This window comes from Strix aluco, chromosome 19 (assembly GCF_031877795.1).
Source record: "Strix aluco isolate bStrAlu1 chromosome 19, bStrAlu1.hap1, whole genome shotgun sequence".
Taxonomy (NCBI): Eukaryota; Metazoa; Chordata; class Aves; order Strigiformes; family Strigidae; genus Strix; species Strix aluco.
In genome coordinates, this window is record NC_133949.1 from 16,574,287 (window position 1) to 16,598,469 (window position 24,183).

Below are 24,183 nucleotides of genomic sequence, written 5' to 3' on the forward strand. Positions count from 1 at the left end.
AGCTGTGGCCGACAGGGCCGGGGTGCGAGGAGCGTCGTGACCGGCAGCCGCGGGCGGGCCCGGGCGGTGGGGCCGGGGGGTGCGAGCCGAGGCGCCGAGGCGAGGTCGGTAGTTCAGTCGCGACAGACAGTTCTAACAGCGTTATGCGCTGGATCCTGCTCACTTTCTAGGTCTCGGAGGCAGGGGAAGGAGAGGGAAGTTTCTGGCCGTCTCCACACATCGCTCTTATTTTAAATCCTTCTCTGTGAAGAACTCCAGGTCGATCTGTGTTCCTGTGACACTGACCTTCCCGGCCGCCCTGAGCTCTGCCCAGGGCTGTCCTGCCGGTCAAGTTGTGGTGTGAGCCTCATAGTCCATCTCGGTGCTCCTCAGCTCTCCTTGGGGTGTGTAAAAGAAGGATATAAATTGTAAATTTTGCCTTAAATGGTGGGATTGTACTCTCCGTTTTGTCTACCACCTGTGTGAGTACACATGACGTGTTCCATCTCTACGTGCCTCCTCAGGTTGGCTCTCTGGGTGTTATTCACATCAGCCCTGGGATTGCTCTTGAGAGGCAGAAATAACGTATGATTCTTCTTATGTTCATAGTTGTAACTAAGCAAAGGACAAATCACCGGATTTTCAGCATCAAGCCAGTGTGATGGGACCAAGCAACCCAACTAAGTCTGATGCCATGTTTGCGTTCACTACCCAGCTGTACAGGAATGAAGCAAAGTCTTTGCAAACACAGGTATTATTTGACTTCTGCAGCGATACTGAATTGGTTTTCATTTGTGATTGTTACAAAAAGATGATTATGACCCACCTCCTGAGATAGCCCCTTCGTGAGTGTCAGATCTTCATACTTGCTTTCCTGATGCTGTCATATGTAATCTTGACGCTGTCCTTTTGCAAGGGTGTAGATCAGAAACTACATCTGTAAACATTATTCACCTGTCTGTGGTTTAATCCCAGTAGGCAGCTAAGCACAGCCATTCGCTCAGGCTCCCCAGTGGGATGGGCAAGAGAATTGGAAGGGTAAAAGTGTGAAACCTGATGGGCTGAGGTAAAGACAGTTTAATAGGTAAAGCGAAAGCTGCATGCACAGGCAAAACAAAACAAGAAATTCATTCACTACATCCCATCAGCAGGCAGGTGCTCAGCCATTTCCACAGCTTCGTCACGTGTAGCAGTGACTTGGGATGACACACGCCACCACTTCAAACATCCCCCCCTTCCTTCTCCTTCGCAACAGCTTTTATTGCTCGCCAGTAACTAAAACATTGTTCAGCAATAACATCAGTGCACTATCAACATTGTTTTCATTATAAATCTGAAACATAGCCCCATACTAGCTACTGTGAAGAAATTTAACTCTATCCTAGTCTAAATCAATACAGTGTCTTAACCGCTTACTTTAGTACATGGAAACAGAACCTGGTCCCATGTTTCAGCTTTCCACTTCTCCTTCATCATGCATCTCCTTCATCATTTCTCCTTCTGTTACCTTTGTAAATTTAGTAATGCCTTACTAAATCAGTATGATATATCATACCCATTTATATTACTAATGTTAATTGTTGTTATAACTCATTAATTTCATTGTCAGAACTCTTAGAAAAAATATTCATAAAGCCATTCATTGTCCATTGCCCAGTCACTTTGGAGCAGATTTTTCAGTGTGTGTGTACACTTCCCAAGGTGCCCACCCTAAGTTAAAGATAAGTGCCTAATGTTATTTACAAGATGAACTAAATACTTAATTCTTAATTTTGGATACTGACATTTGTCTGAATGGACAGAATGCTTTGCATGCATTGAGATCAGCCCCAAGGAGAAGGACTTGGGGGGGTTGGTGGATGGAAAACTGCTTATGAGCCAGTAATGTGCGCTGGCAGCCCAGAAAGCCACCCGTGTGCTGGGCTGCACCCAGAGCAGTGTGGGCAGCAGGGCGAGGGGGGGGATTCTCCCCCTCTGCTCCGCTCTGTGAGACCCCCCCTGCAGTGCTGGGTCCAGCTCTGGAGGCACCAACATCAGAAGGACACGGACCTGCTCGAGCAGGGCCAGAGGAGGCCACAAAGATGCTCGGGGGGCTGGAGCACCCCCCTGTGAGGACAGGCTGAGAGAGTTGGGGGGTTCAGCTGGAGAAGAGAAGGATCTGGGGAGACCTTAGAGCAGCCTCCCAGGACTGAAAGGGGCTACAGGAAAGGGGGGAGGGACTCTGGATCAGAGGGGTAGGGATAGGACGAGGGGTGATGGTTCTAAACTGGCAGAGGGCAGATTTAGATGAGATATAAGGCAGAAATTCTTCCCTGTGAGGGTGGTGAGGCCCTGGCACAGGTTGCCCAGAGAAGCTGTGGCTGCCCCCTCCCTAGAAGGGTTCAAGGCCAGGTTGGACGGGGCTTTGGGCAACCTGGGCTAGTGGGAGGTGTCCCTGCCTAGGGCAGGGGGGTTGGAATTGGATGATCTTTAAGGTCCCTTCCAACCCAAATTATTCTGTGATTCTGTGAAGAAGTACCATCATGACAAAGCATTCTAATATGAATGAAGATCCATTTTCTTTACTGTGTAAAGTGTTCTGTGTAACATCAGCTTTTTTTTTTACACTTTGGAGCAGCTCCAGTTTAATAGAAATGTGCCTGCAGTCCCAGAGAACTTGGCTTTCAGATTCTCTAACCCCCGTCCAATTATAATAGAAAAACTGAAGGCACCCAATGATCAGAGGAATCTAGGTGGAAATGAGGACCCCAGCGTAAGAAGCTCTGGCATGTTTTCAGTGATATCTGAAGAGAGACTAAAGTTGGCTATTCAGCTAGCCAAGAGGGACATAAAACGAAGACATCTTGAAGAGCAAGTGAAATGGCAAGTGTTTGGAGATGCTGTCAATAAACCATTGTTGGCACAGAAGTCACAACAGCAGAAGACTGAAGTATTTGTAAGTCCGGAAAATAAAAATGCACTGAAGTCTCAAACTTGCTTGAAATATCAGCAGAAACTCGGTCAGCCTTCCAAAGTGGAGACTACCACCTCTGGTGCTAAAGTTTATCTCTACACACCAAATAAGGGGAAGCTAAGCCCAGCTGGTTTTGACTCTCCACCCACCCATGACACAGGACCTCACTCCAAGCCAAGTGTAAACAAAAAAGAAGATAAAAGTATGCAGGAAGTCCGACGGCTGCAAAAGGAATTGAGAAGCTATGTCCAGAAAATTGAAGAACTGACTAAAAAAGGTGTAAGACTGAACAATAATTGTGTTATATAGTAGTTATATATATAGTTTTATATACTGTATATATAGTATATACAGTAGTTTGTTGATTTGTTTTTCTTTTTGGTTTTTGGCTTGAATTAGAATCCATATTTAGTTCTGGATTTTTGAGAACCATCTACTTTTTTCAAAAGTAGACAAAAGCTAGAATGGCTGGCCAGGTTAAGCAATAGCAGGGTTTAATATCTCCAAGTGTTTGTGGTGAGTTCCAGTCCAACCTGCAATGACAGCAAATCAGTGGTAGGCTATTTAATAACACAGGTGAAAAAAAATATTGGTGTCTGTAGGCCTACTGGCTAGACAGTCAGACCACAAAAGTAAGTATCATAATTAATCACAATCTTATCAGTGATGAGAAAGGGGGCAACAGCTGGTAGAATTTCATTTCACAGTCTGACTCACCTAATTTATGGCTGTGCAGCAGCACGATTAATGTGCTTCCTGACACTGTGTTGTGGACTAACCCTGGTCGGCTGTAAAGCGTCACACACTTGTGCTCATTTCCCCATCGGTGGGACAGGGGAGAGAATAGAAAGATTAAAAGCAAGAAAACTTACAGGCTGAGATAAGGATAGTTTAGTAAGGGAAGGAAAGAGGAAGAAGAAAGAAAAAACCCAAAACAAGTGATGCAAAGGCAATCACTCACTACCTCCCACAAGTAGACCCAATGCCCAGCCAGTCTGTGAGCAGTGGCCACCTTTCCCCCAAAAACCTCCATTTTTTTGTTGCTGTGCATGGCATGGAGTATCCCTTTGGTCAGCTGGGGTCAGCTGCCCTGGCTGTGTCCCCTCCCAGCTGCTTGCACAGCCCCAGCCTACCTGTGGCAGGGCATAGTTGAAAAAGGAGGCAGCCTTAGTGCTGTGCAAGTACTGCTCAGCGACAGCCAAAGCAGGGGTGTGTTTTTTAGTCATAAATCCAAAACAGCACTGTATTGATGACTGTGAAGAAAACTAACTCCATCCCAGCCAGCCCCAGTATATATTGCACTGGTTCTTTTGCAATAACTAGCCAGAGGTTTAACCATTCCTAACTGTGAGTGCTTTACCTGCAACTTCGTCATAAAACTAAGAGGTCACGTGATTTTGTACGGTATGACTAATAAGCTGTTGCGTAAGAATGTTTAAGCAAATTTTAAGTAGAAACATGATGTAGAGTTAAAATAACTAGCTTGCATTTCTGCTCAGTGGAGCCCTGCAAAATATATCATAGAATCACAGGATGGTTTGGGAAGGGACCTCAAACCTCATCCAGTGCCACCCCCCTGCCCTGGGCAGGGACACCTTCCACTAGCCCAGGTTGCCCAAAGCCCCGTCCAACCTGGCCTTGAACCCTTCCAGGGGTACATTGTGTATTGGTTTTGCATGAAAGAGGCTTATTACTAAATTATGTTTGTTATCATGACTTAATTGGGATTTTCACAGGTTAAATTAAGACATAAAACTTTACATTTCTTGCTTTTTAGGGAGAGAGAAAGAAATTTTAGATCCCGATAAAGAGCAACAAGTTTACAGTAGGAGACAGAAACAAGCTGCACGGTCAGCTCGGATGCTGTATGTACTCCAACAACAGGTAGGAACCAGCACTTTAAATTGGATGTATACTAGCTAGTTTATTGTGATGAATTTGACAGAAATTAACTGAAACAAGAGAAATTTGATCAGGTTATCTCTTAACTTCCATGGCATTCTAGTTTATGGTGTGACTAATTTCTCTCATGACTGGACAGACAGAGGAGCATCACCTTTGGAAAATTTGGACTTTCACTCCAACTTTACAGTGAAGATTAATTGTTCATTTATAGATGTAGAGCTAATTCTGACTGACTTTATGCTCTCCCTCTCTTTTCTTGATGAACAGGTAAAAGAAATACAGGATGATTTAGAGAAACTGAGTCCTCATAAAATCAAACATACTAAAAAGGTAAGATGTAATTATCCTCCAGGCTGTGAGTAACTTGTTAACAGAAAGTTTTCTGACTCATTGAGTTTGATTGTCTAGGGTACACCTGAGCCCTCTCCAGAGGGAGATTTTCTTTGTATCTTGCGCCTTTCATCTCATTCTCACACACGTATGTCTCGCTTGCTCTGATGCTGCCTTTGCTGCTTCTCCTCCGTTCTTCTCTGTCTACAGTAAACTGGAGAGGAAGGCTGTTGGTCTTCTGCTTTTATGTGGCTTCTAATTCCTTCTCATTCCACTTCCTTTTCTGAATAACACTGTGTTCTACTCTTGACTACTTTTTTAACTTCCTGTTGATGTCACTCAGTCTTATCTGTCTCCTGATTTTCTTCTCTGCCCAGCATCTTCCAGAAAGGTAGCACTGAGATCACACCTTCTGTTTGGCCAATATTGTCCAGTTGTTCTCTCGTGCTTTTCCATCACTTGTATTTTCTTCCGTAACAAAAACTGGAGAGTGGAGAATGTTCTGTTTGTGCAATTGTTGCACGTTAGGGTCAAGCCCGTGGCTACAGTACCCGTTGGCACCGGTGGCGGAAGCATCAGAGTCCGTTATAACCCCTAAGCAGGCTACTCCACCTGACGCCAGCGCGATGCTCAGCAGGAGCACTGTCATGTAGTACCTTTAGTAGATTACTTAAATGCCTGCTTGGTTTTGTCTCACAAATGGCTTCATATCCATCAGAATTATCCCAAGCCCGAGTGTTTCTCCATGAAATGTGGGCAACAATTCTTTGAATAGTATCAGCATTCCTTCTATAGCTAAAGCAGTTATTTTTCATTTTTCCAGTCCCGAGCAGTATCCCGGCTGGCGGCAGCACACAGAGGAGCTGTACGAGCCTTGCAGGCGTTTGCCAGTCAGTTTACAGACCAGACAGAACAGCAGATTCCTACCCACTACAAGGAACTGGGCAGTCTCATCCGACAACTGTCTCTCTGTTCTGCCAAACTGGAAGTGGATTCTTCCATTTCTGACATTATCATAGATATTTTGCTGCAAGTTGAGGTAAGAAAAAACATTTTTACTAAGGCAGAAAAGATGCAGTGAAATATGAATCTGCAAACTATGTTGTGTGTTAATGAAATGGCAGAATATCTTACTGTTGTTTTTTTTATTTTTAAAGGCCATATTTTCTAATGTATAAATACATTTCTAATGTTCCTAAATAATGGTGGTCTAAAATAGAGTTGCATTCTAAACATGGAAGCTCCCTGCTGCTGTTCCTGTTGATGCTGTTCCTGTATTGGCTCTCCTGGTAGAATGAGAACTGGTAGTAATAGTGGTAGCAAAGCACCAGTTTGTGATTTCAGATTTATTTGCCGTTTTCAGGACTGAAAGAATTGCATTTTTATACGTTGGTGTAAGTTACGTGTTTATTGTTTTGCGATGCATGCTTTAGGTATCAGGACTAGTGATGAGCATCTGAGCCTCACCCATGGTGGTGGGTGCAGAACTGTCCAGACAGAAGATAATGCTGTAGCTACAAGAGCTACTTAAGCTCTTTGCCCTTCAGATGGCTTTTGTTGGTGATGTCTGATGTCTTAAAACATGTTGTTGGTGTAATGGAAAAGTTCTGATTCTCATTTCCTGCTGCAGTTCCTACCTGCAAGATTTATTTTTTAAGAACCTATGTAACCTGAACTATTATGAAACTAGTATTTAATTCATTTAAATAAAAGCAACTGATAAAATAGCCATAAGATATTTAATTTTCCTTACAAATACTGTTCTAACTGTAAGAGCTGTGTTGTTATTTTTGCTGTTCTGAACTGCTTATGAGAACAGTAACTGCTAACTGCCTGGAAACAGGAAAGGAGGCAGAATTGTTTGGACTCAACATTGAAAGAAGCGTCTGTCTGTCTTACAATAGGCGTGGGGGCATTAGGTTTTTTTTTTGTCTGTAGCCTTTGTATCCATTTCTTTTTGAACTTACTATAAGCAGATAATTTGCTGGAGTCAATTGTAAATACAAAAATGCAAGCCTTTTCTGTAAGGTTTAAGTTAATAATATGAAGAAGCTTCTGCATGAACAAGCTATCAGGAATAATCACTACTAGAAAAACCAAAACCAGAACCACACCAAGAAAGTTCCAAAAGTTAGAATCTCTTGAATTTGCTTCTCATTATTACATCAGATTTACTAAGACAGTAATTAAAATTCTGAATATTTGGTGCAGGATCTGGATTCACTGCTGGAAAAGAAACAAACACCAAAAAATGTGAAGAAATGTATTTCAGCATCTCAGGGCAAATCTCTGAGGAACACTGAGACATTTCCAGCCAGAAAGCAGCTTACATCTCCAAAAGGAGAAAACAAACCTCTCATCTTAAAGGGTCAGCATGGACAAGAGCCTAGAAAACCTCCCGCTGCCAGGAGTCTCTTGACTGGTTTGTATTTTGAATTATTAGATACATTTTTGTCAGTTACCTTACCATCTGCAGTTCAGTTTTGCAGTATGTTATGTACTGTTGGTCAGTGTGTAACAGCCCGTATGTGGTTATCAGAGTCACGTAGCCTTGCTATGTATTCCTTTCAGCTGGTCCCCTGACATGATATGATAGACCTGCAGGTTCATATGCCTTTTTATAACTACATTATTATCATCATGTTCTTCTTATTTTTGTCCATTTCTTTTACTCTGGGCTACACTTGGATTGTTTTTCTGCAGTGTACACCTAAATGGCAGTTTACAAGTTGACATTAATGGTGCATACAGAATATTTCCAAATATCTACCTAGATAATACTGTATAAATATATTATTTTGGAAGGCAAAGTCGCTGACTGTTAGTAAATCTCCAGCAAAGCTATCATTGTTTAACTGTTGCAGTGAAAAGATATGCTGAAGCCATGGCTCAGAATTTCCTTGGTTTGTGCAGTTTCTCTACTTTTGAGAGGAGTGGCTCTGTTTCATTCTTGCCAGTTCATTAATGTTAATGTCTTCTGCACAGTAATCACAGTTTCAGTACCTAGAGACATGTTCACTGATAGTTAAGCTGAAGACTGTTGGGGTTTTTTTTCCACTACTAGCCTGCCATGCAACCATTGGGAATTGGTTTACTTTTCTTTTACTTCATATATGAAAGGAAATGGGCTTTATTTATCAAAGTGTTGTGAGATAAATTTACCACCCAAAGTATTTTGACACCTCATGAAGGCTGCTATATAGCTAATTACATTATTATATAACCTATATTAATTGCTTTTCTTCTTTGGGGTGTCTTTCTTATACCTCATACTGTTTTTACTGAAACAGTAAGTGCAAAGAATTCTATGAGATGAATTCATCTTTGGCAGTGCAGAGAGACAGTATATTGAGAAGCATCTCATGGTTTCCATGTGTCTTGCTGCCTCAAAAGAATGTTTTGTTATCACTGTCTAGACCTCATATGGCAATTACTACCAAAAGGCTTTCCCGTGATTTTCATATATATGTTTTCAAATATCTATATACATATAAATATGTATATGCACACAAACCCCAAAATCTCCTGTTCATTGACACAGTGTAAGAAAGACAATTTATTTAATACTTGTCAGGAAATACAAGGTGGGTTTTTTTCTTTTTTTTATTTGATTTTTTAAAAATTATGGTAGAGCTTAGAAGTTCATGATTAGGTATACCTAGCATAACAGAATTATCAAATGTAGAAATAGAGATGATTCTTGCTCCTTTCAACTTACAGTTGAAAGTTCGTTTATTTTTTGATACAGATAAACATTGACATGTTGCAAATATTTCAGCAGTTCAAGAGGCAAACAGTTGTGCTCGTATATTGCACAATAAATTCCGAGAAGAAAATGACCCACCTACTCCAGAGAGAAATGCCATTTCACAAGGAAGCACAGAGGCATTGATGAGAGCTAGAGCTGTAAAAAAACATCCCATCCTTGAAAGTGGCCCTTTGAAGAAGAAAGGTGTGTTATTACCTGCAAAATCACAGGTATGGAAGTGATAAAATAATTTATGCTTTCTTCTACTTGTCCTCCGGGATTTGTTATATAATGTAAGACACTGTCAAGCTTTGCACTTCCTCACAGTTTTTTTATTCTGAGCTGGGAGCATAGGGGGATAAACTATGTCATCTGCCTACATTATTTCTAGTGGTTATGACTATTTTATCAAATGTTTTTTGAAAGTATTGTTATTGTTCCTTGGAAACGCACTGTACATCTAGAAACGATGAATAACAGAAAGGAAGACTTTCACTGAAACTAGTTTCACGTTTGAAATTAGCATGGTTATTTTTCAACTTGAAATTAAAGCTGAAATATTTTCCTCTTATTGATCATCCTCTGTCATGAAAAATGCACTCAGCAGTGATGTTGTGCTGTTGCTAATGTTAGTAGGAGGATACAAGTTGGGCAGATTTACTTCATTGATTACAGAAATTATAAAACTTCACAATACAAATTCTGGTTTCTGGTAAGTCCTTCTTGCAACCAGCAAGAGGCTTCAGTAATACAAACAAAGCAGTTCTTTTAAGAATATTTCAGAGTGCTGAATTTCACAAATAGTTGGGATTTTTTATTAAATGCCTTTCTTTTTTTTTTTCCTTAGAGTATCACCTTCAGCTTGAAAAATCAGATCTGATACAGTAACATAGATGTATGCATGTGTAACTTTTACTGCCTCCCATATCTATCTGTCAGGGAGGACTGTGAGAGGGAAGGTTACACATTTCAGTAATTCATACTAAGGGGACAAGTCTAAGTGTCCTTGTAGCAAATACAAATATGGCAATGTTATAGTTTCATGGCTGAATAAAATGTTACCTTGGAAATCTTCTATTTGGATTAAGATTTAACATAGAGTCTAATTCTGAAAATTTTAAAAAATGTTTTCCCCATGAAGAGCAACATTGGAAAAATTGGAACTGTTTGCAAAAATAATAGTTGCAGGATTAAGCATATGTTCTGTTCAGGTACAGTTGTATTTTCCTTTAAATCAGTTGCAAAACTTCCACATATGTTAATTGAGCAACAAAGCCAGCAGGCATGACTTCAAGACAAATTTTGAAGCAGAATGCAAAATACTTTAGAAATTCCACACCTGGAATATATGTTTTTAATGTGATTTTGTTAATTTTAAGGGAATGCTGATCAAGAAATCAAGAAAGGTACAGCCTCAAGGGAAGCATGCTAGATTTCAAGAGACAACTATATCTTTCCAGCTAAAAGAGAACAAACGACCTGCTAAGGAGAGCAGAAGACCCCTCCTAAGGGTTCCTCCTGATCGGTATGTTCACAGTCGGGTGGACCCCCCCTCCACCCCTCCTTGTCTGCACTGCTGGGGAGGGTGGGTTTGGCCTGGCTGTCAGACCCGAAGGCAAGCGACCACAGCTCACTGCTGGGTGGTTGCATTCTCCTCCCCCTTTAACACCGCCTGGGAAGAGCCACTGCTTCGTGCTTTTCCCTGGGCCCGGTCGGAGTATTGTCCGGGAGCCACAGGCCAGGCTGCGCTGGGCAGGGCGCTGGCAAAGCGCACGGCGTCAGAGCGGGTATTCGCAGCGCTGCGTTAAGAAGGGAAATATTATCTCCCTCTTCAGAAGGACAAAATACCTATCTTTGTCCTAGCCAGCAACCGAGTGCAGGTTTGTTTATTTTAAGCTACATTCAGCGTCCTGTAGACCAGGGCTCGCTGGATGTAGTTTGTTTTGGGAGATCCAGCTGCTGATCCAGCTGCTGGATCTGTACTGGGTAGTGCACGTGGTAAGACAAGGAGCTCGTCTCTCCAGGCAGTATTTGTGGATAGCCATGAGTTTGCCTGTTGGCCAGTAGCAGAAACATAACTGAAGATCCCTGGTTCTCAAAAGAATTTCCTGGTTTATATAGTCTTAAAGTCAGTATTAATTTTCTCTCTAAAGTTTTTTTTAGGTTTTCTAAACTAATACTCAGTATCACATGATTTCATTCTTAGTTGTTAGAATGTGCATTTTGTAACCCTCTGTGATCTGGTCTTATTTTTGAAGACTAGCATGCCTTGAAGCAGACACTTCAAGAAGAGTGAAGGTTTTAACTGACTGTAGCAGAGGAGAAATAAAAAAGCCAGAAAAGTTAAGGTAATGACTTTGAAGAGCTAATAAATGGTGTCAGATCTGATACAGTCTGCTCCCCACTCCCACCACTCCCCTAAAAAGTACATTTATGTGTTTGGGTTTTTCGAATTGTTGTTGTCACACAGTTTCAGAATGACGTCGTCATTTGTTCTTTTTTGTGTAGGTCACAAAGTGCTTCTCCAGCCCAGTGTGCAGACGAGGTTGAGAAGGCAGAACGGGAGCACTCAGAACCTCTGTCAGAGAGGACACAGGTAGTACAGTCAAGCTCATGCCACTGTTTAAAGGATGCCTTTAGAGCTGTAAAACATTTATAAAGGGGCAACGCAGTTTCTTTTCAACTTAATGCAAGTCATATTTATGTAGTCAACACAGTTCTGGACATTTGGAGAGCGTATTTTGATTTCAGTATGTGGGTCTTATTGTAATGAAGTTTGGCAAAGCTGCATTAAATTTTTTTTTTGTTAGCTTCTTGTCAGGTAGATGCATTTTTCATTTGTTTCTGAATGGTCATAACGGTTCCATGCTGAACATGACTGGACTTGATAAGATTATTTCAATAATTCTTATAATCCTGTATTTATTGACTAAATAAATTTGAACTGGTAATATTAATGGTTAAATAGAAGAAGCTTTATTATTGTGAGAGGATTTACATTTTATTTAGAAGATCAATCTCTCCTTTGAAACAGACTGTCACTTGAAGGATTCCTCATTTATAAACCACCTTTCAACTCATGCAGCTGAAAAGGTATATTCTGTCTGTGTGTCAGAGAGTAAAGCTGTTTGACATTTAAGATGTATTTTTATCTTTGCCATATAGCAGAATGCATCCAGAAAAGTGGTGCTGATTTCCCAAACTTAGCAATTTTGATTTACATGAGACACATCTTTAAAACAGTGTCATTGTATGGGCATGTACAATATGGAACAATGAGAAGGCTCTTTCTAACATCATCTCTTTCGTATATTTTTAGCTTGATGTGACCTTGAATGCATAACCTTGCTTAAGGGGAAAAATGTTTTCATATAAACTAGCACAGGTAAATGAATAGAGGCATCGTACCATGGCTAATTAGTAAAACTGGACACAACTGAAACCTACAGGTGTGGCCTGCATCCTGTATATTTGCTCATTACCACCTGGAGCTGCTGTGAGGCTGTTTCTGTATGATGTTAAATGTGTGTGTAGTGTTTGTAAGATGAGGGCCTTCACTTTTTTGAATTCCTGGGTGATCTCTGAACCTGTGACAGTTTTGTCTTCAATTTGGGAACATAGTGGTGTAGCAAGCTTTTTCCATATTCATTGATTTTATTGGTAGGAACATACGAAGTTGTTTTTATTGATTTGGCTTATTGTGTGGGTGGAAGGAAAACGGGAATTTATTTGGATTTTCATTGAAAAGAAATGTTGAAAAGACAACTGGATTATTTCCAGGAGCTGCTGTAAGAAATGTTTGATTTCTAAGCATTCTTTCTCCCCAGTTGGTTTGGTTTTTTTTTTCTTTCTTTCTTTCTTGCATTGACTGTGTGAGTTTTTGTTTGTTTGTTGGATTTTTTTTTTTAAATAGCAGGTTGCAGCAAATGCAGATATTCTGAGTGAAAAGCTACTGGATGATCTTTTGGAAGATACTGCTCAGGAAATGTGGAGTATGGAGCAGCATGAGCGACTCCAGACCGAGGCTCTGCCTATGGCTGACACTCATAGCCTGGAGTCAATGTTGCACAGAATGGAAGAAATTGAAGTAAGATTTTCTCTCTTGGTTGGTCTCATTAGTGCAAATTTATTGTTTACTGTCCATAAATTGCAATATCTGTAAGTATCTACATTCGTAAATTGAAGCAAGGTCTGACTGGGTCAGTGTATGAAATGAAAGACTTGGAAGGAGTTTGCCCTTCCAAGCAAAAACAGTGTAATAGAAGAACGTTTGCCCTGATGTTTTATTGCTAGCTTTAGAGTTGGTAGAGCTGAGTTTGCCAAGACTTTGTGGCTTAGATCATCATATGTGAATGGGAGAATCAGTGTGGTGATAATGTTGATTGTCTCACAGATTGGGAACTATTTGAACTGGTTTATTTTATTTTATTTTTTTGTGATAGCATCTCAAGGAACTATGCTCTGGCAATCTGAAATATTTTACAGGGCAACATGGGGATGTCAGACAAATACATGGCTATTTGTGCCTTTTATTTATTCATCTTTCTACGTAAATATTCAAGAAGTTGTCATTTACTTGGCTTGAACTTTCTCACATATTGCTTTCCTAAAAATTTTTCTTTGATCAGCTTTTCCCTAGTTCTTGGTTCAAGTCCCATTTCAACCTTCCTGTTCAGTGAAATTTACCATAACTTAGAACTACTGAGTTTAGTGCCATTTACTCCTAGATATCCGTTGGTAAGTCGGAAGCAAAGCTCACGCTCAGGCAGTGTCCTCACCCATCTGAGGCACTGGAGCACACCTTTGAATTGGCTGCTGGCCAGGCAGGAACAGCCTGAGGGCCCTTCAGTTGTCTGGCTAACTGCCCTCTGTCTGAAATGGGAGCAGTTGCCATCGTAGTAGCAAGTTGAGTCTTCAAGTATGGCTTTTGAACGAGGTGATTATCTGTGATTTCACCCCCACACCCCTTTTCAGTGTTAACTAGGCAAAAGAAGCCTACTTTGGGCAAGGAGGATCATGACCTGCTTTCCTGTTGGGTGATAACTAGTACAGCTGAGCTGCTAAGTATGTGTTGATTGATTAATTTTGTATGTTCAAAACCAGAGATACCAGGAGGCTGTACGCAGGAGATTCACCCAGATTGTGTACAGTGATTTGCAGTTCTGGGGCCAGGAAGGCAAAACGGGTACGTGTCTTTTTAATGCAGCTTGTTTTTTCTGTAGTCTGTATCTTTAAACTCAGGTGTTTTGAAATCAAAATCATTGGATTATGTGTGATCAAATAGCACCATCCAGACACATTTCTTACTGTAGGTGCTCCTTTCAGAGGACTATTTCTAAAATATAGTTCTAAAATCAGTATTTTAAAGAGGAAGGGTCTCTTCTGAGGACAGGCTGTCATTTTCTGCTTGCCTTTACCGGGGCTGCGTTTGAATGGAAAGCACTGCTAGTGCAATTTAGCTGAAGGATTAGGAATCTTTAACACATAGTTCCAGTCAGCAAATGTTAAGTTTGAATGTTGTCCCTTTTCTAGGCATTTGTCATTCTTTAGCTTAGGTATTTTTTTCTACCAAAACGTGAGTAATGATTTTTGTGCAGTGAAGATGAAATTCCGTACGAACAGACACACACTCCTATTCTTCTGTAAGCTGCTCGAATTTACTCCAGAAGACAGCGAGTTTACTTTCCAAGTCCAAGGTATCCTAAAGCCACTGCACTTGTCTTGTTAAACTCTTCATGACTTGCCTGTCTTCATTTTTGAGAAAGGGACTGACAAATCTGTAAATCTTAATCTTGAAAAGACTATTTAGTGTGTTCTCATTTGACTTGATTCCTTTGAAACACCATTCATTAATTACTTAGCAGTAATCGTTTTCATGCTGAAGAATTAAAAACTTTTTCTTAAGAGTTCACAGCCTGAGTTCAGGTATGGTGAAACTGTCTCAGTTTGTTCCTGCTGTTGATGTGCTTAGGCAGGAGCAAGCAGATATTTATCTTCTAGTTTGCTTCTCTCATTTTCTTACCTTTGTTTTAATAAACTATCAGTTTAAATGGCTTGGAGTTCAGCAGTAAATATTAGGTAAATATTAGTGTAGCAGTGAAGCCATGACAGTTTAAGGTTCTTCTGGCAGTACACAGAAGATAATATTAAATTACTTAAGTTTAGAAGATTTTTGTCTTTCCTTACTCCTTTCAAGTGATGGTGATACTGTTTTTAGATCTTGCAGCATACATGCAAGTTTAATTTTTGTAGTCTCAGAAAATTTGGATTCTTCTGTACAGAATTTATTATCCAGTGTGCTTCAGCAAAAAGTATTTAATACTTGAGAAAAACAGTTTGGATGCTCCCAGTTCACATTAATCACATTTCTTCCTGCTTGTTTTTACTGGATAGAAAATAAATGAAAGAATATAAAGTCCTTCAGTTGAAAGATATAACTAACTTTTCACATCAGATTAACTTTTTAACTGAGAGGGACCTAAGTGACATTAGTAGGAAACAGTTCACTAGTGAGGGGCAGCGTTCCAAGCGGTGGTTTGCCGTTTCCCTTGTGTAGGCATACGTGCTCTAACGCCGCGTAGGTGTCTGTACTCGGTCGTAACGCCGCGTAGGCATGCGTGCTCTAACACAGCGACACACTCTAAGGATGACTGACACTTGTTGTGTTCCCATCCCCCTGTTCTGTTCCTTATCCTGCTCTTTGACTGAGTACAAGAGTGACGCTACACTGATTTTTCCAAGCTGAGTATCTGATCCCATACTGACTTTAATGGAACTGTGTTGTTTTACACTGGTTGGAAGATCTCACAGTAAGACTGGTGAAGACTTAGCCCAAATCTTGTTGGATTTTTTTTTCATGTCTTGGATTTACTGTCAAGCTTAATGGGCTACAGTAGTTTTAGAGTGGTATTTTCTATCTCTCCTCTAGAATAATCCACTGACACAACAAACTATCTATACTAAAGTTTGGTAGGGTTTATAAAATGCTCAGCTTTAATACACTGAGCTCTTGGAAACCCTATATTGAATTTACATTTTAGGGACTTGTCACCTTCAGTACTTTATTTATCTGAAGAACTTCCCCTTAAAAGAAGCAAAAGTCTTTGTGAGGATTTACCTGCAGTAAATGCAGTTTTTCTCTTCCAAAGAAACAATTTTAAATGTTATTTTCTTCCTTCTAGAACAACAAATTGCATCAATAGCTAAAAGACCTACATCTCCTCATCCAATACAGATAACTAAATTAATGGGACGCACAGAGCCAGAAATGAACATTTTATTTGAAGAATTTTTTGATAGCAAGTAAGTAGCATATTCAGCCCTACACTAAACTGTGTGTCTTCATTATAGTGTTTTCATTACAGAAAATTATGGTTAATATTTGAAGAGATTTTCTGATCCTTCAAAAAGATACTTGAAAATCTAGTCCTGGCTTAATGACTATTTTATGTTTCCAGTGATATTGATGAAAACAAAGAAGCAGAGGAGAAATCGCAGACTGGAAATGACATTGTGCAGCCCTTGACTCAGAATTCTCTATGGAAGGAGTGCTCTGTGTGTGTCTCTGTGCCAGACCATATGCTCCAGAGCATCTTGGATTATAGCAGCAGATACAAGCATCACTTAAAGCTTATTTCCCATGAGGTGGTGGGCAGTTTCAATCCCTGGCAGATTGCTGAGAGGTATATGACTATCTCTGCGTTTTTGAAGTGAATGGATCAGCTGATGAACAGGTTTTTCTGTCCTTACTCAGGAAAGGTGTGGGGAGGGGGCCATTTAACTTACAGACTGAAAGCCAGAAGCAGTCAGCCAGCCATTGGACTGTTTCTCTACTGGTACTTGGTGTCCGTGGATTTTTAACGTAGTTGGATAAAACAAAAGGATGTGGGAGCAGAATGTCCCGGAGGAGTGATTATTTTTCACATCTCTCTATGGTGTTACCACAAAAACAACTGTAAAATATAGGGTGACTTAAATTATTTTAAGACTACCATCAATAGGTAAATTGGAGGAAAACAAAATTAACTTTTTTTTTCCCCTCCCCGAGTGAAAAAGAAATAAAGCACTGTAAATAACTGTGCAAATTTTAATCTTTGTGCTGAGCAATTGTGAAGCTGATGTTTTGAGGAGCAATAGTAGATGTGCTTTAAAAAGAGACCAGTGGCCTTAACACAGATTTCAGTGCTTTCTCTTCCACAAGTCTTCGTGCTTCGTGGAGTTCACTGTGGGAAGTGTGACACAGGTGTCTTACCATCACTTAGTACAGACAGAAGAGGTGAAGAAGCAATAGGTAACAGTCTGCTGTTCCCTCCCTGGCAAAGAAAAATTGATTATCGTGCTCAATGTCTGCTGAGTGAGCAGGGCAGTGTAAGCTGAAATAGTCACCGTTGCACTGATGCGTGAATAAGCGTTTTGATTGCTCAGTAGCAGGTATAGCAACTAAATTATATCACTGGTTAGCATTTCCTTGCACTTTTTTTGAGTGATTGCCTACAATTGCCTAGAAATCGTTTTCAATATGTATGATATATTTCAGAAATCACCTATTGGCCTTGTAAAGTCCCAGTCCCAAAAAACCCACGGAAATACAGGCTGAACTTGAACCTTGCCAGTCCTGTTCTTTCAGAACTGAAGAAATACTGGCACAACATCAGTTGGCATAGAGGGGCCATTAATTCCCTGCAGAGTGGAAATCAGAAGACTTCTGACTGTAGGAGGAGAGAAACGAAAGAAAACTCTGGAGTATTAAGAAAGAATTAAAAAAATCTAACTTCAGTGGTTGTAGATGGAGTGGTTTGCCATAACTGTCTGCATTGGCAGATTGGACATCAGCCCTAATTGCTAAGAGTTTTCAAACTTCTGCAGATGCTTTTAATGTAGTAACATTGAAATTGGTGATACAGCTCATTTGAGTAACATTTGGCATCTGCGTTGGTGTTTCAGGAGCAGGTCCTGCAATATTTGAGAGGACTTGCGTGTGTGAAGGTAATCATGTGTGTTGGTGCTCTGCCCAGCTGTGGGTGAGTGGGCAGATGTTTTAGTAACTGTGGTTGAACCACTGTATTGGAATCTACTGAACTAAACCTCTGAAATACGCCGTGTCAGTTCTCAGCACTGTCGTTCTGCCTTCTGAACTGCACTCCTTTTGATAACGGGGCTGAGGCTGAGTAGTTCAAAGACTGGCACCTTCTGGGCATTGGCAGATGGGTTAAATGACAGCGAATCTCTCCTGACAGGTGAACTCCACTGCTGCCGTTTGCCTGATACATGTTACTCGAAATGAACTGCCGATGCATCCGATATCCAGCATGCGTCATTGACTCATTCTTGCCACCAGAGGGCATTGTAAATCTTTTAACATAAGTGTATCACAATGTTTAAAAGAAACATTCCCATGCTATGCCCGAAAGGTCTTAGAAAGACTCACTTGATGATATTTTAGAATATAAGCAAAACTGAAGAGACATTTTCAAGAGGCCCGTAAACAACTGTTGTCTTACACTAATATAGTTTTCCTCTGTAACATCTGCTGTGGTCCAGAGATCACTGAATGTTGAAATGTCTCATCTCCCTTTTCTTTAAACTTTATTGCTCTCAGTAAGGCCCGATTCAGTGGCAGCTAAAACCAATGAGAAGCTTCCCATTTACTTCAGTGGCCTTCGGATGAGCACCACAGTATGTTAACTCTTATTCCCAAAGCAGGATTAGTATCTAAGAGTTTGAAAAAATGAAGCAATTGAGATCTCTCAACACTTCTAGGCCTGAAATATGTCCTTTGCTATGAACCAGACTGAGGAGAGAATTTCTGATATCTTATACAACACGTATCAGATCTTTTCTTGGGCTAAGCAGTAGAAAGAATGAAAAAACATGAGTATTTCCCTTTTAAAATCGGAGCACTGATATCAATGGAATGAATGACTGGAATTTAAAATCTGACTTTCTGAACCTTTTCCTCATCTTTTTCGACCTTCCTCTCCCTCAGTCTTGCAGAGCAGCTGACAGAAGAAGCCCTCTGTGATGTGGCGGCAGAGCTGCAGGATGTTTGTGAGGATTACGCAGAAGCTGTGTTCACGTCAGAGTTCTTGCAGCCAGCACACTAAATGCTTTCAAATCTGCCCCATTATCAAATGCAACGTCAGCCTCAGTCTAACAGTCTTATCAGATGATCTAATTTTTCATGTTTTAAGTCTGTGAGATTCTGTTCACCAAATGAATTAAGTCTACCAAGGATTCATCTCTGGTTTTTATAAAACCATTATCATAATGTTTTCCTTTTAAGATTTTATTGTACTGCATTTATCAGGACTTAATTTTTTTAGCCAGTGCTTCAGTAGAGTGAAGTGAACTGTTCCAGGTAAAGTTTATATATTTTGATGGGAATACCAACCCATTTGTATACCTGTATTACTTCATTTTTATGTGTGATGATCCTCTTACTAGAATAAAATACTGGGAGGAGGACTGGGTTCAAGCAGTGTCACAGACTCAGCTGTACTGTGCCTCAATTTTCTGCTTCAAAATGGAGAGAACCTGACTTACCTACCTTGTAAGGGAGCTATGGGTTTTAGTTTATTCTTCTCAGTAAAATGCATTGAATATATCCGATAATTGTGTCGGAAGAATGAAACATTATTGATATTTCTAAAGCCAAGATGCAGCAGACCAGAGTAGAAGCCGTTTGGTTTGCTGTTCAGCGCTTTCCGTACCGCGTAAGAAGGATGTTGTCTGACCACCGTGCTTAGCATACATCCGAGGATGAGTTTTGGGGCATGGCTATCCAAAGGCAGGATTCTCAGGGCACAGCATTAAGAAGATGTAAACACTTGGCACTGGCTGTACTCGTAGGCCAACAGCCTGCCTGGACTCTTGCAGTCACCTTCTGAAGGTCGTACCTCTTTGGTCTCTGAGTATCACCGGTACGTTACACACAGACAGCTGAGACTTTTCAACAGAAGTACATCATGGAGATTTTCTTCCTTTTCTTCTTAAGCTAGTCTAAAATACTGTAATTTTGTCAGCATTTAGTGATCCAACCTCCCATTCCTTACTCTTAAGAATCCCACTGAAACCAACAAAATAAATGGACAACTGGCATTTCTGCAATACTGAATTAACTTGTTCATTCCAGGTAACCAGTGTACTAGTTTGGGTTATGTCTGGAGCGAGCAATGAGTAATAATTAATGTGTGGTCATATTCTAGGGAAATGCAAATTCAGTCCTTGAGGTAACCAAAAAACCAATATGACAGTCTGTTTCCTTTGACAAATTTATTTTTGTCCAATAGTGTTCAACCTATAACAGAATAATTTTTAGCTTTCTAAGATATTTTTATTTCCTCTAACTGAAACACACATTTTAAAAATAATTTTGGTTTTATTGAAGCCTGGTTTACTGTTTTGTTTATCTTGAAATTTACACCAAATATAGTGATGTAAATTTTACTGCTGATGTGTGACTTTGCTGATGTGTGATTTCTGTAATTTAAAACACTATCTTTTTTATTTCTAAGATTATAGAGATAAGTCTGTTTTGAAGTCCAAAACATTAAAGCCATAGTGTCTCTATGTATGGGTACGTATGCTTGTGAAAGTATTTTCAAGATATTTTATTTTTTAATAACACTTGTTTCTTAGGACTGAACATAGTTTTAATTTAAGATAACTTTCCTCTGAACCTCTTTGGAATAGTCATCACCCAAGGGAGTACCTGGCAACGTTGCAAGAGTCAGACCAGCATATGCCTCAAAGTAACGCGGTCATCTGTCGAGGTAAACAGACTTTCGTAAATCCCATGGTGCCGTGAGTGGTATCTCTGACTGATGATGCCAAAGTGAACTTTTATTGTGGATGAGAATTTTGTGGCATTTGGGTGCTGCCTTGGAGCAGAAATGTGCAGAGAGTGAAGGCTTTAGGTAGGAGCCCTGACTTCACACTCCTCAGTCCTTCCTAAGGAACTTAACTAAAACATTTACACATGCAAGTTAGACCATGATGAAGTTTCTATCCTGAAAAATTTCACAATTGTAGGGCTTCATCTTAAAGTCACTCTGCATGTCATTGTTCCCAAGGCACAAATTGGCATCAAGCTGGATAAACACTATACATGTGCATAATTCTTGTCCCGGTATGCTGATAGAGACGATATGTGGAGCTGGAATGTGCAGCCACAGTACCACTGCAATTGTTACCTATGCATCTAACGAGCCCTGTTAACTTATTTAAAGCACTGTCATGCATCTGAGTCTGTACTTCTTCAAAGCCAAGTCATGGGGGAGTTTCAGATTTTAGAAGTATTGTAATAGTATAGATAGTGCAGAATACATTTTCTTGGAGACTGCGCTGTTCCTCGTTGCTGAAAGTCTTTAGGAATGAGTTAGATATCCAAAACATACTCTTCTACCTGGCGTTGAGAGGATCTGCTTCCATGGGTCTGAACTGGTTTTCACTGTAAGATCTTTGAAGGCCTGTCTTTCTGATGGCAAGTCTTTTTCTTGATGGCAAGTTTTTCTCTTGATGGGCAAGCTGCTTTCATGTCAGAGCTGTGAGGGGGATGAAGCAAAAAACAGGATGAAGGAATTCAGTGGTTCTATAGATGCGTGGATGACTCCAGCAAATACCAGTTGCTGCAGTCATGTAGCAGAAGTAAAACTGGAGTTCACAGGGTGGTTTGGGGTGATCAGGTGATGGCTGGTAGAAGCACATGGAGCAGTTCAGTGCGAGGGCACGGCTGTGTCCTGGGTGCACCAACGGACGAGCCGGCCCCAGGGCCTCTGCTGTGGCCAGTCGTGGGTCCTGGCGGAAGCTGTGCCCTGTCCCCAGCTCCTCCAGACTCGCTTGGCCGTGGCTCTGACTGGCTGCCTCGCGCGGTGGTTGGGTTCGCCTGGGCTCTCCGTCAGGCCTGTTGCCATCCCGCCCCGCTCAGCGCCGTGGGACTGTCCTGCTGGTGCAGCTGCTTCCCAGCCTGGGCCGTGGGTGCGCCGGGCCCTTGTCCCCCTCCTGGGGCAGCCGTGCTCCTGCTTCCCAATGGGTAACGAGCCGTGTGGGGAGCGGTGAGGCTGGGGGCCAGGGGCGACTGGAAACCCTCTGTGAGGACCCTGGAGACAGCACTGCACGCTGGCGCTCTCCTGAAAACATGCAGTCTGCTCTGTAAATATTTAACTGTAGAAAGGAAGTCGGCATGCTTCTGGGAGTGAGGTAGTTATGGCAACAGTGCTTGCTCTGCCCGTGCTTTGGAGAGCCACTTTTTTCTACTAACGCTGGACCTAATTCAACATCCATTAATGTCAGTGTAAGAGCATCACTGAACTCCTTTCTTCTCTTTGGTTTGCTCTGTCCCTGAGTTACTCCTGCAGGCTGACTTTCTGCACATCCTGCTGCTTTGTGGACTACCTTCCTTCCAGGATAAAGAGGTGGGTTTTTTTGGTTTGGGTTTGTTTTTCAGAACTGATTCACCAGCAGTAGGAAAAGTGGCTCTGTTCATGATGTACACGCCAGTCAGTTATCAGCCAAATAGAACATCTGCTTCATTATATCTGCTCAAGGTATGTCCTGGAAGAACTTCAGAGTTTTCAAGTTTATATTTTTACTCAGAAGACCCCCCATTCTGTCTTGCAACTTATGGTTTAGGATGGTAGTCTGGCCTGAGGGAAAGCAGCAGGCTGAAGGACAGTGGTCCCAACTGCTCATTTATCATCTCTTTCCTCAGGATTCACCCGTGTGTGTGTCCCTGCCCGTGGTCTCTTGCAGAACAGAGACTGGAGCATGTTGGTGAAAGGCCTCCCAGCACACGGCGGGAAGCGCCTGACCACTGCAGCCGATCCGTGGCCAGGGCGTTGGTGTGCACAGAGATCTGGCTGGCAGAACCTGCCTTCTGAAATACCTCACTGAGAACACCTGAAATAAATGTGAAACGAGATTTCATTTTAAATTGCAGTTATTACCCCACATAGAAGGAAATGTAACCTGGTGTTCAAAGTTCAATCCTTACTTCCACCCATTTCGTGGAGATGTCTTTCTTTACAGGTTGTTTTCTGTATTGTTTTTGCTGTAGGAAGATGTCTCTTTTCACGGAATAAACTCAGTCACTGCTGCTGAGCATTATTTTTCAAAGACTGATTTAAATATATATACATTCTGGTTTTAAATGTTCTTTTAAACAGCCCCATGATTTGCCAAGATGCTTTTGGACATGCATAATTTTTAAAGCATTTATATAAGCATGGGTGTAAAAATTACTAAATTCAGAGCTAATTCATGAGCTACATGAATTTTCCTTCAATCAAATTCCTACTGTACCATATATATCCATGTAAATGTAGCTACAGATTCCAGCTTTAAAAAAACCCACAGAATATTGTTCCACAGCATCAAGGTTGTAGTCAATGCTTTCCTCTTGCCCCCCTTTCTGCCAGTGGAGATTTGTATTTTCAGTCAAGCTGTGCCAGAGACCCCCCCACAAAAGACAGGGTCACCCCGACAAACGGAGCTACGTGCCACAGTGATACCTCAGGGGGTGCTGGTGTTGTGGCTTATGGCTCAAGGGGCCAAGGCGAAGCAACCTCGTCATGGCCACGAGACGGCAAGAGCCCATGGTCCTGTGCAGCAGCAAAGGAGGGGCTGGGTTAGACTGGCCATAGGGACTGCAGGGACTGGTGTTACTGGTCTTGGCCCACATGGGAAGGTAACCAGGGTGGAGATGCTGCAGCCTGGGACGGCACGGGGCTGTGTGCTTCCCGTGTCACCTGCTCTGTAGAAGGCGTTGCTGGAATACTTGGTGTGTTTCCTTCTGGGGCTGGGGAAGCTGCTGGGGGCCAGCAGGAGAAGTGAGGCTGGTCCCTGCTCGAGCTCAGGTCTCTGGAGCAGGCCAGTTCTCTGGAGGTTAATACAGGTAGACTTCCTGGGGGGAATACATGGTGCACCAGCCGGATTGGTGTGAGAACTGGGGGAGGCAGAGATGGGAATAAAGGGAGAGAATGAATTATGTCTGAGTAGCTCTCAGTCATGCTCAGTTAGCTGTTTCATATAGGGAGGAGTGTTTTCTCAGGACTTAGATAATACAGATTTTTTTTTTTTTTTTTTTAGTGGTACTTTGTATATACTGAGAATTGCAACATTTCCTTATGCATTAAGCACTCGTCCTCCACCCTCTGGTTGGTACCTGAGAGCTCTGTAGAGCCAGAGCCGGGCTTGCTGGGGTGATTTCCAAAGATTCTTGCTAGTCCTTTGGACTCCTGCTAAAATCAGTAGGGACTGAACGTCACTGGTG

General features: G+C 41.5%; 1 protein-coding gene across 2 annotated transcripts; it reads left to right on the top strand.

Moving 5' to 3' along the window:
* The first annotated feature begins 28 nt into the window (after window positions 1-28).
* KIAA0753 (KIAA0753 ortholog) lies at window positions 29-23,010 on the top strand. 2 transcript variants are annotated; one of them, XM_074845190.1, is made up of 18 exons: window positions 29-383; window positions 589-730; window positions 2,597-3,209; window positions 4,710-4,816; window positions 5,105-5,167; window positions 5,991-6,206; window positions 7,379-7,589; window positions 8,946-9,145; window positions 10,295-10,440; window positions 11,174-11,263; window positions 11,424-11,511; window positions 12,829-13,002; window positions 14,019-14,100; window positions 16,097-16,217; window positions 16,373-16,597; window positions 18,901-20,686; window positions 22,360-22,459; window positions 22,624-23,010. In XM_074845190.1, exons 2-16 carry the CDS (start codon window positions 641-643, stop codon window positions 19,016-19,018), a joined length of 2,544 nt encoding a protein of 847 aa, XP_074701291.1. In that variant the 5' UTR covers window positions 29-383; window positions 589-640; the 3' UTR covers window positions 19,019-20,686; window positions 22,360-22,459; window positions 22,624-23,010. The 2 variants fall into 2 exon arrangements, with proteins under 2 accessions (XP_074701291.1, XP_074701292.1); XM_074845191.1 differs by having other exon boundaries at window positions 8,949-9,145.
* Window positions 23,011-24,183: the final 1,173 nt, after the last annotated feature.

What these genes read in the sequence shown, in the direction of transcription:
- KIAA0753 (XM_074845190.1), top strand. Translation starts at nt 641, where the DNA reads ATGGGACCAAGCAACCCAACTAAGTCTGATGCCATGTTTGCGTTCACT. An exon ending in AAATCAAACATACTAAAAAG is followed by an intron (nt 5,168 to 5,990) that starts GTAAGATGTAAT and finishes TCATTTTTCCAG; the next exon opens with TCCCGAGCAGTATCCCGGCT. An exon ending in ATATTTTGCTGCAAGTTGAG is followed by an intron (nt 6,207 to 7,378) that starts GTAAGAAAAAAC and finishes TATTTGGTGCAG; the next exon opens with GATCTGGATTCACTGCTGGA.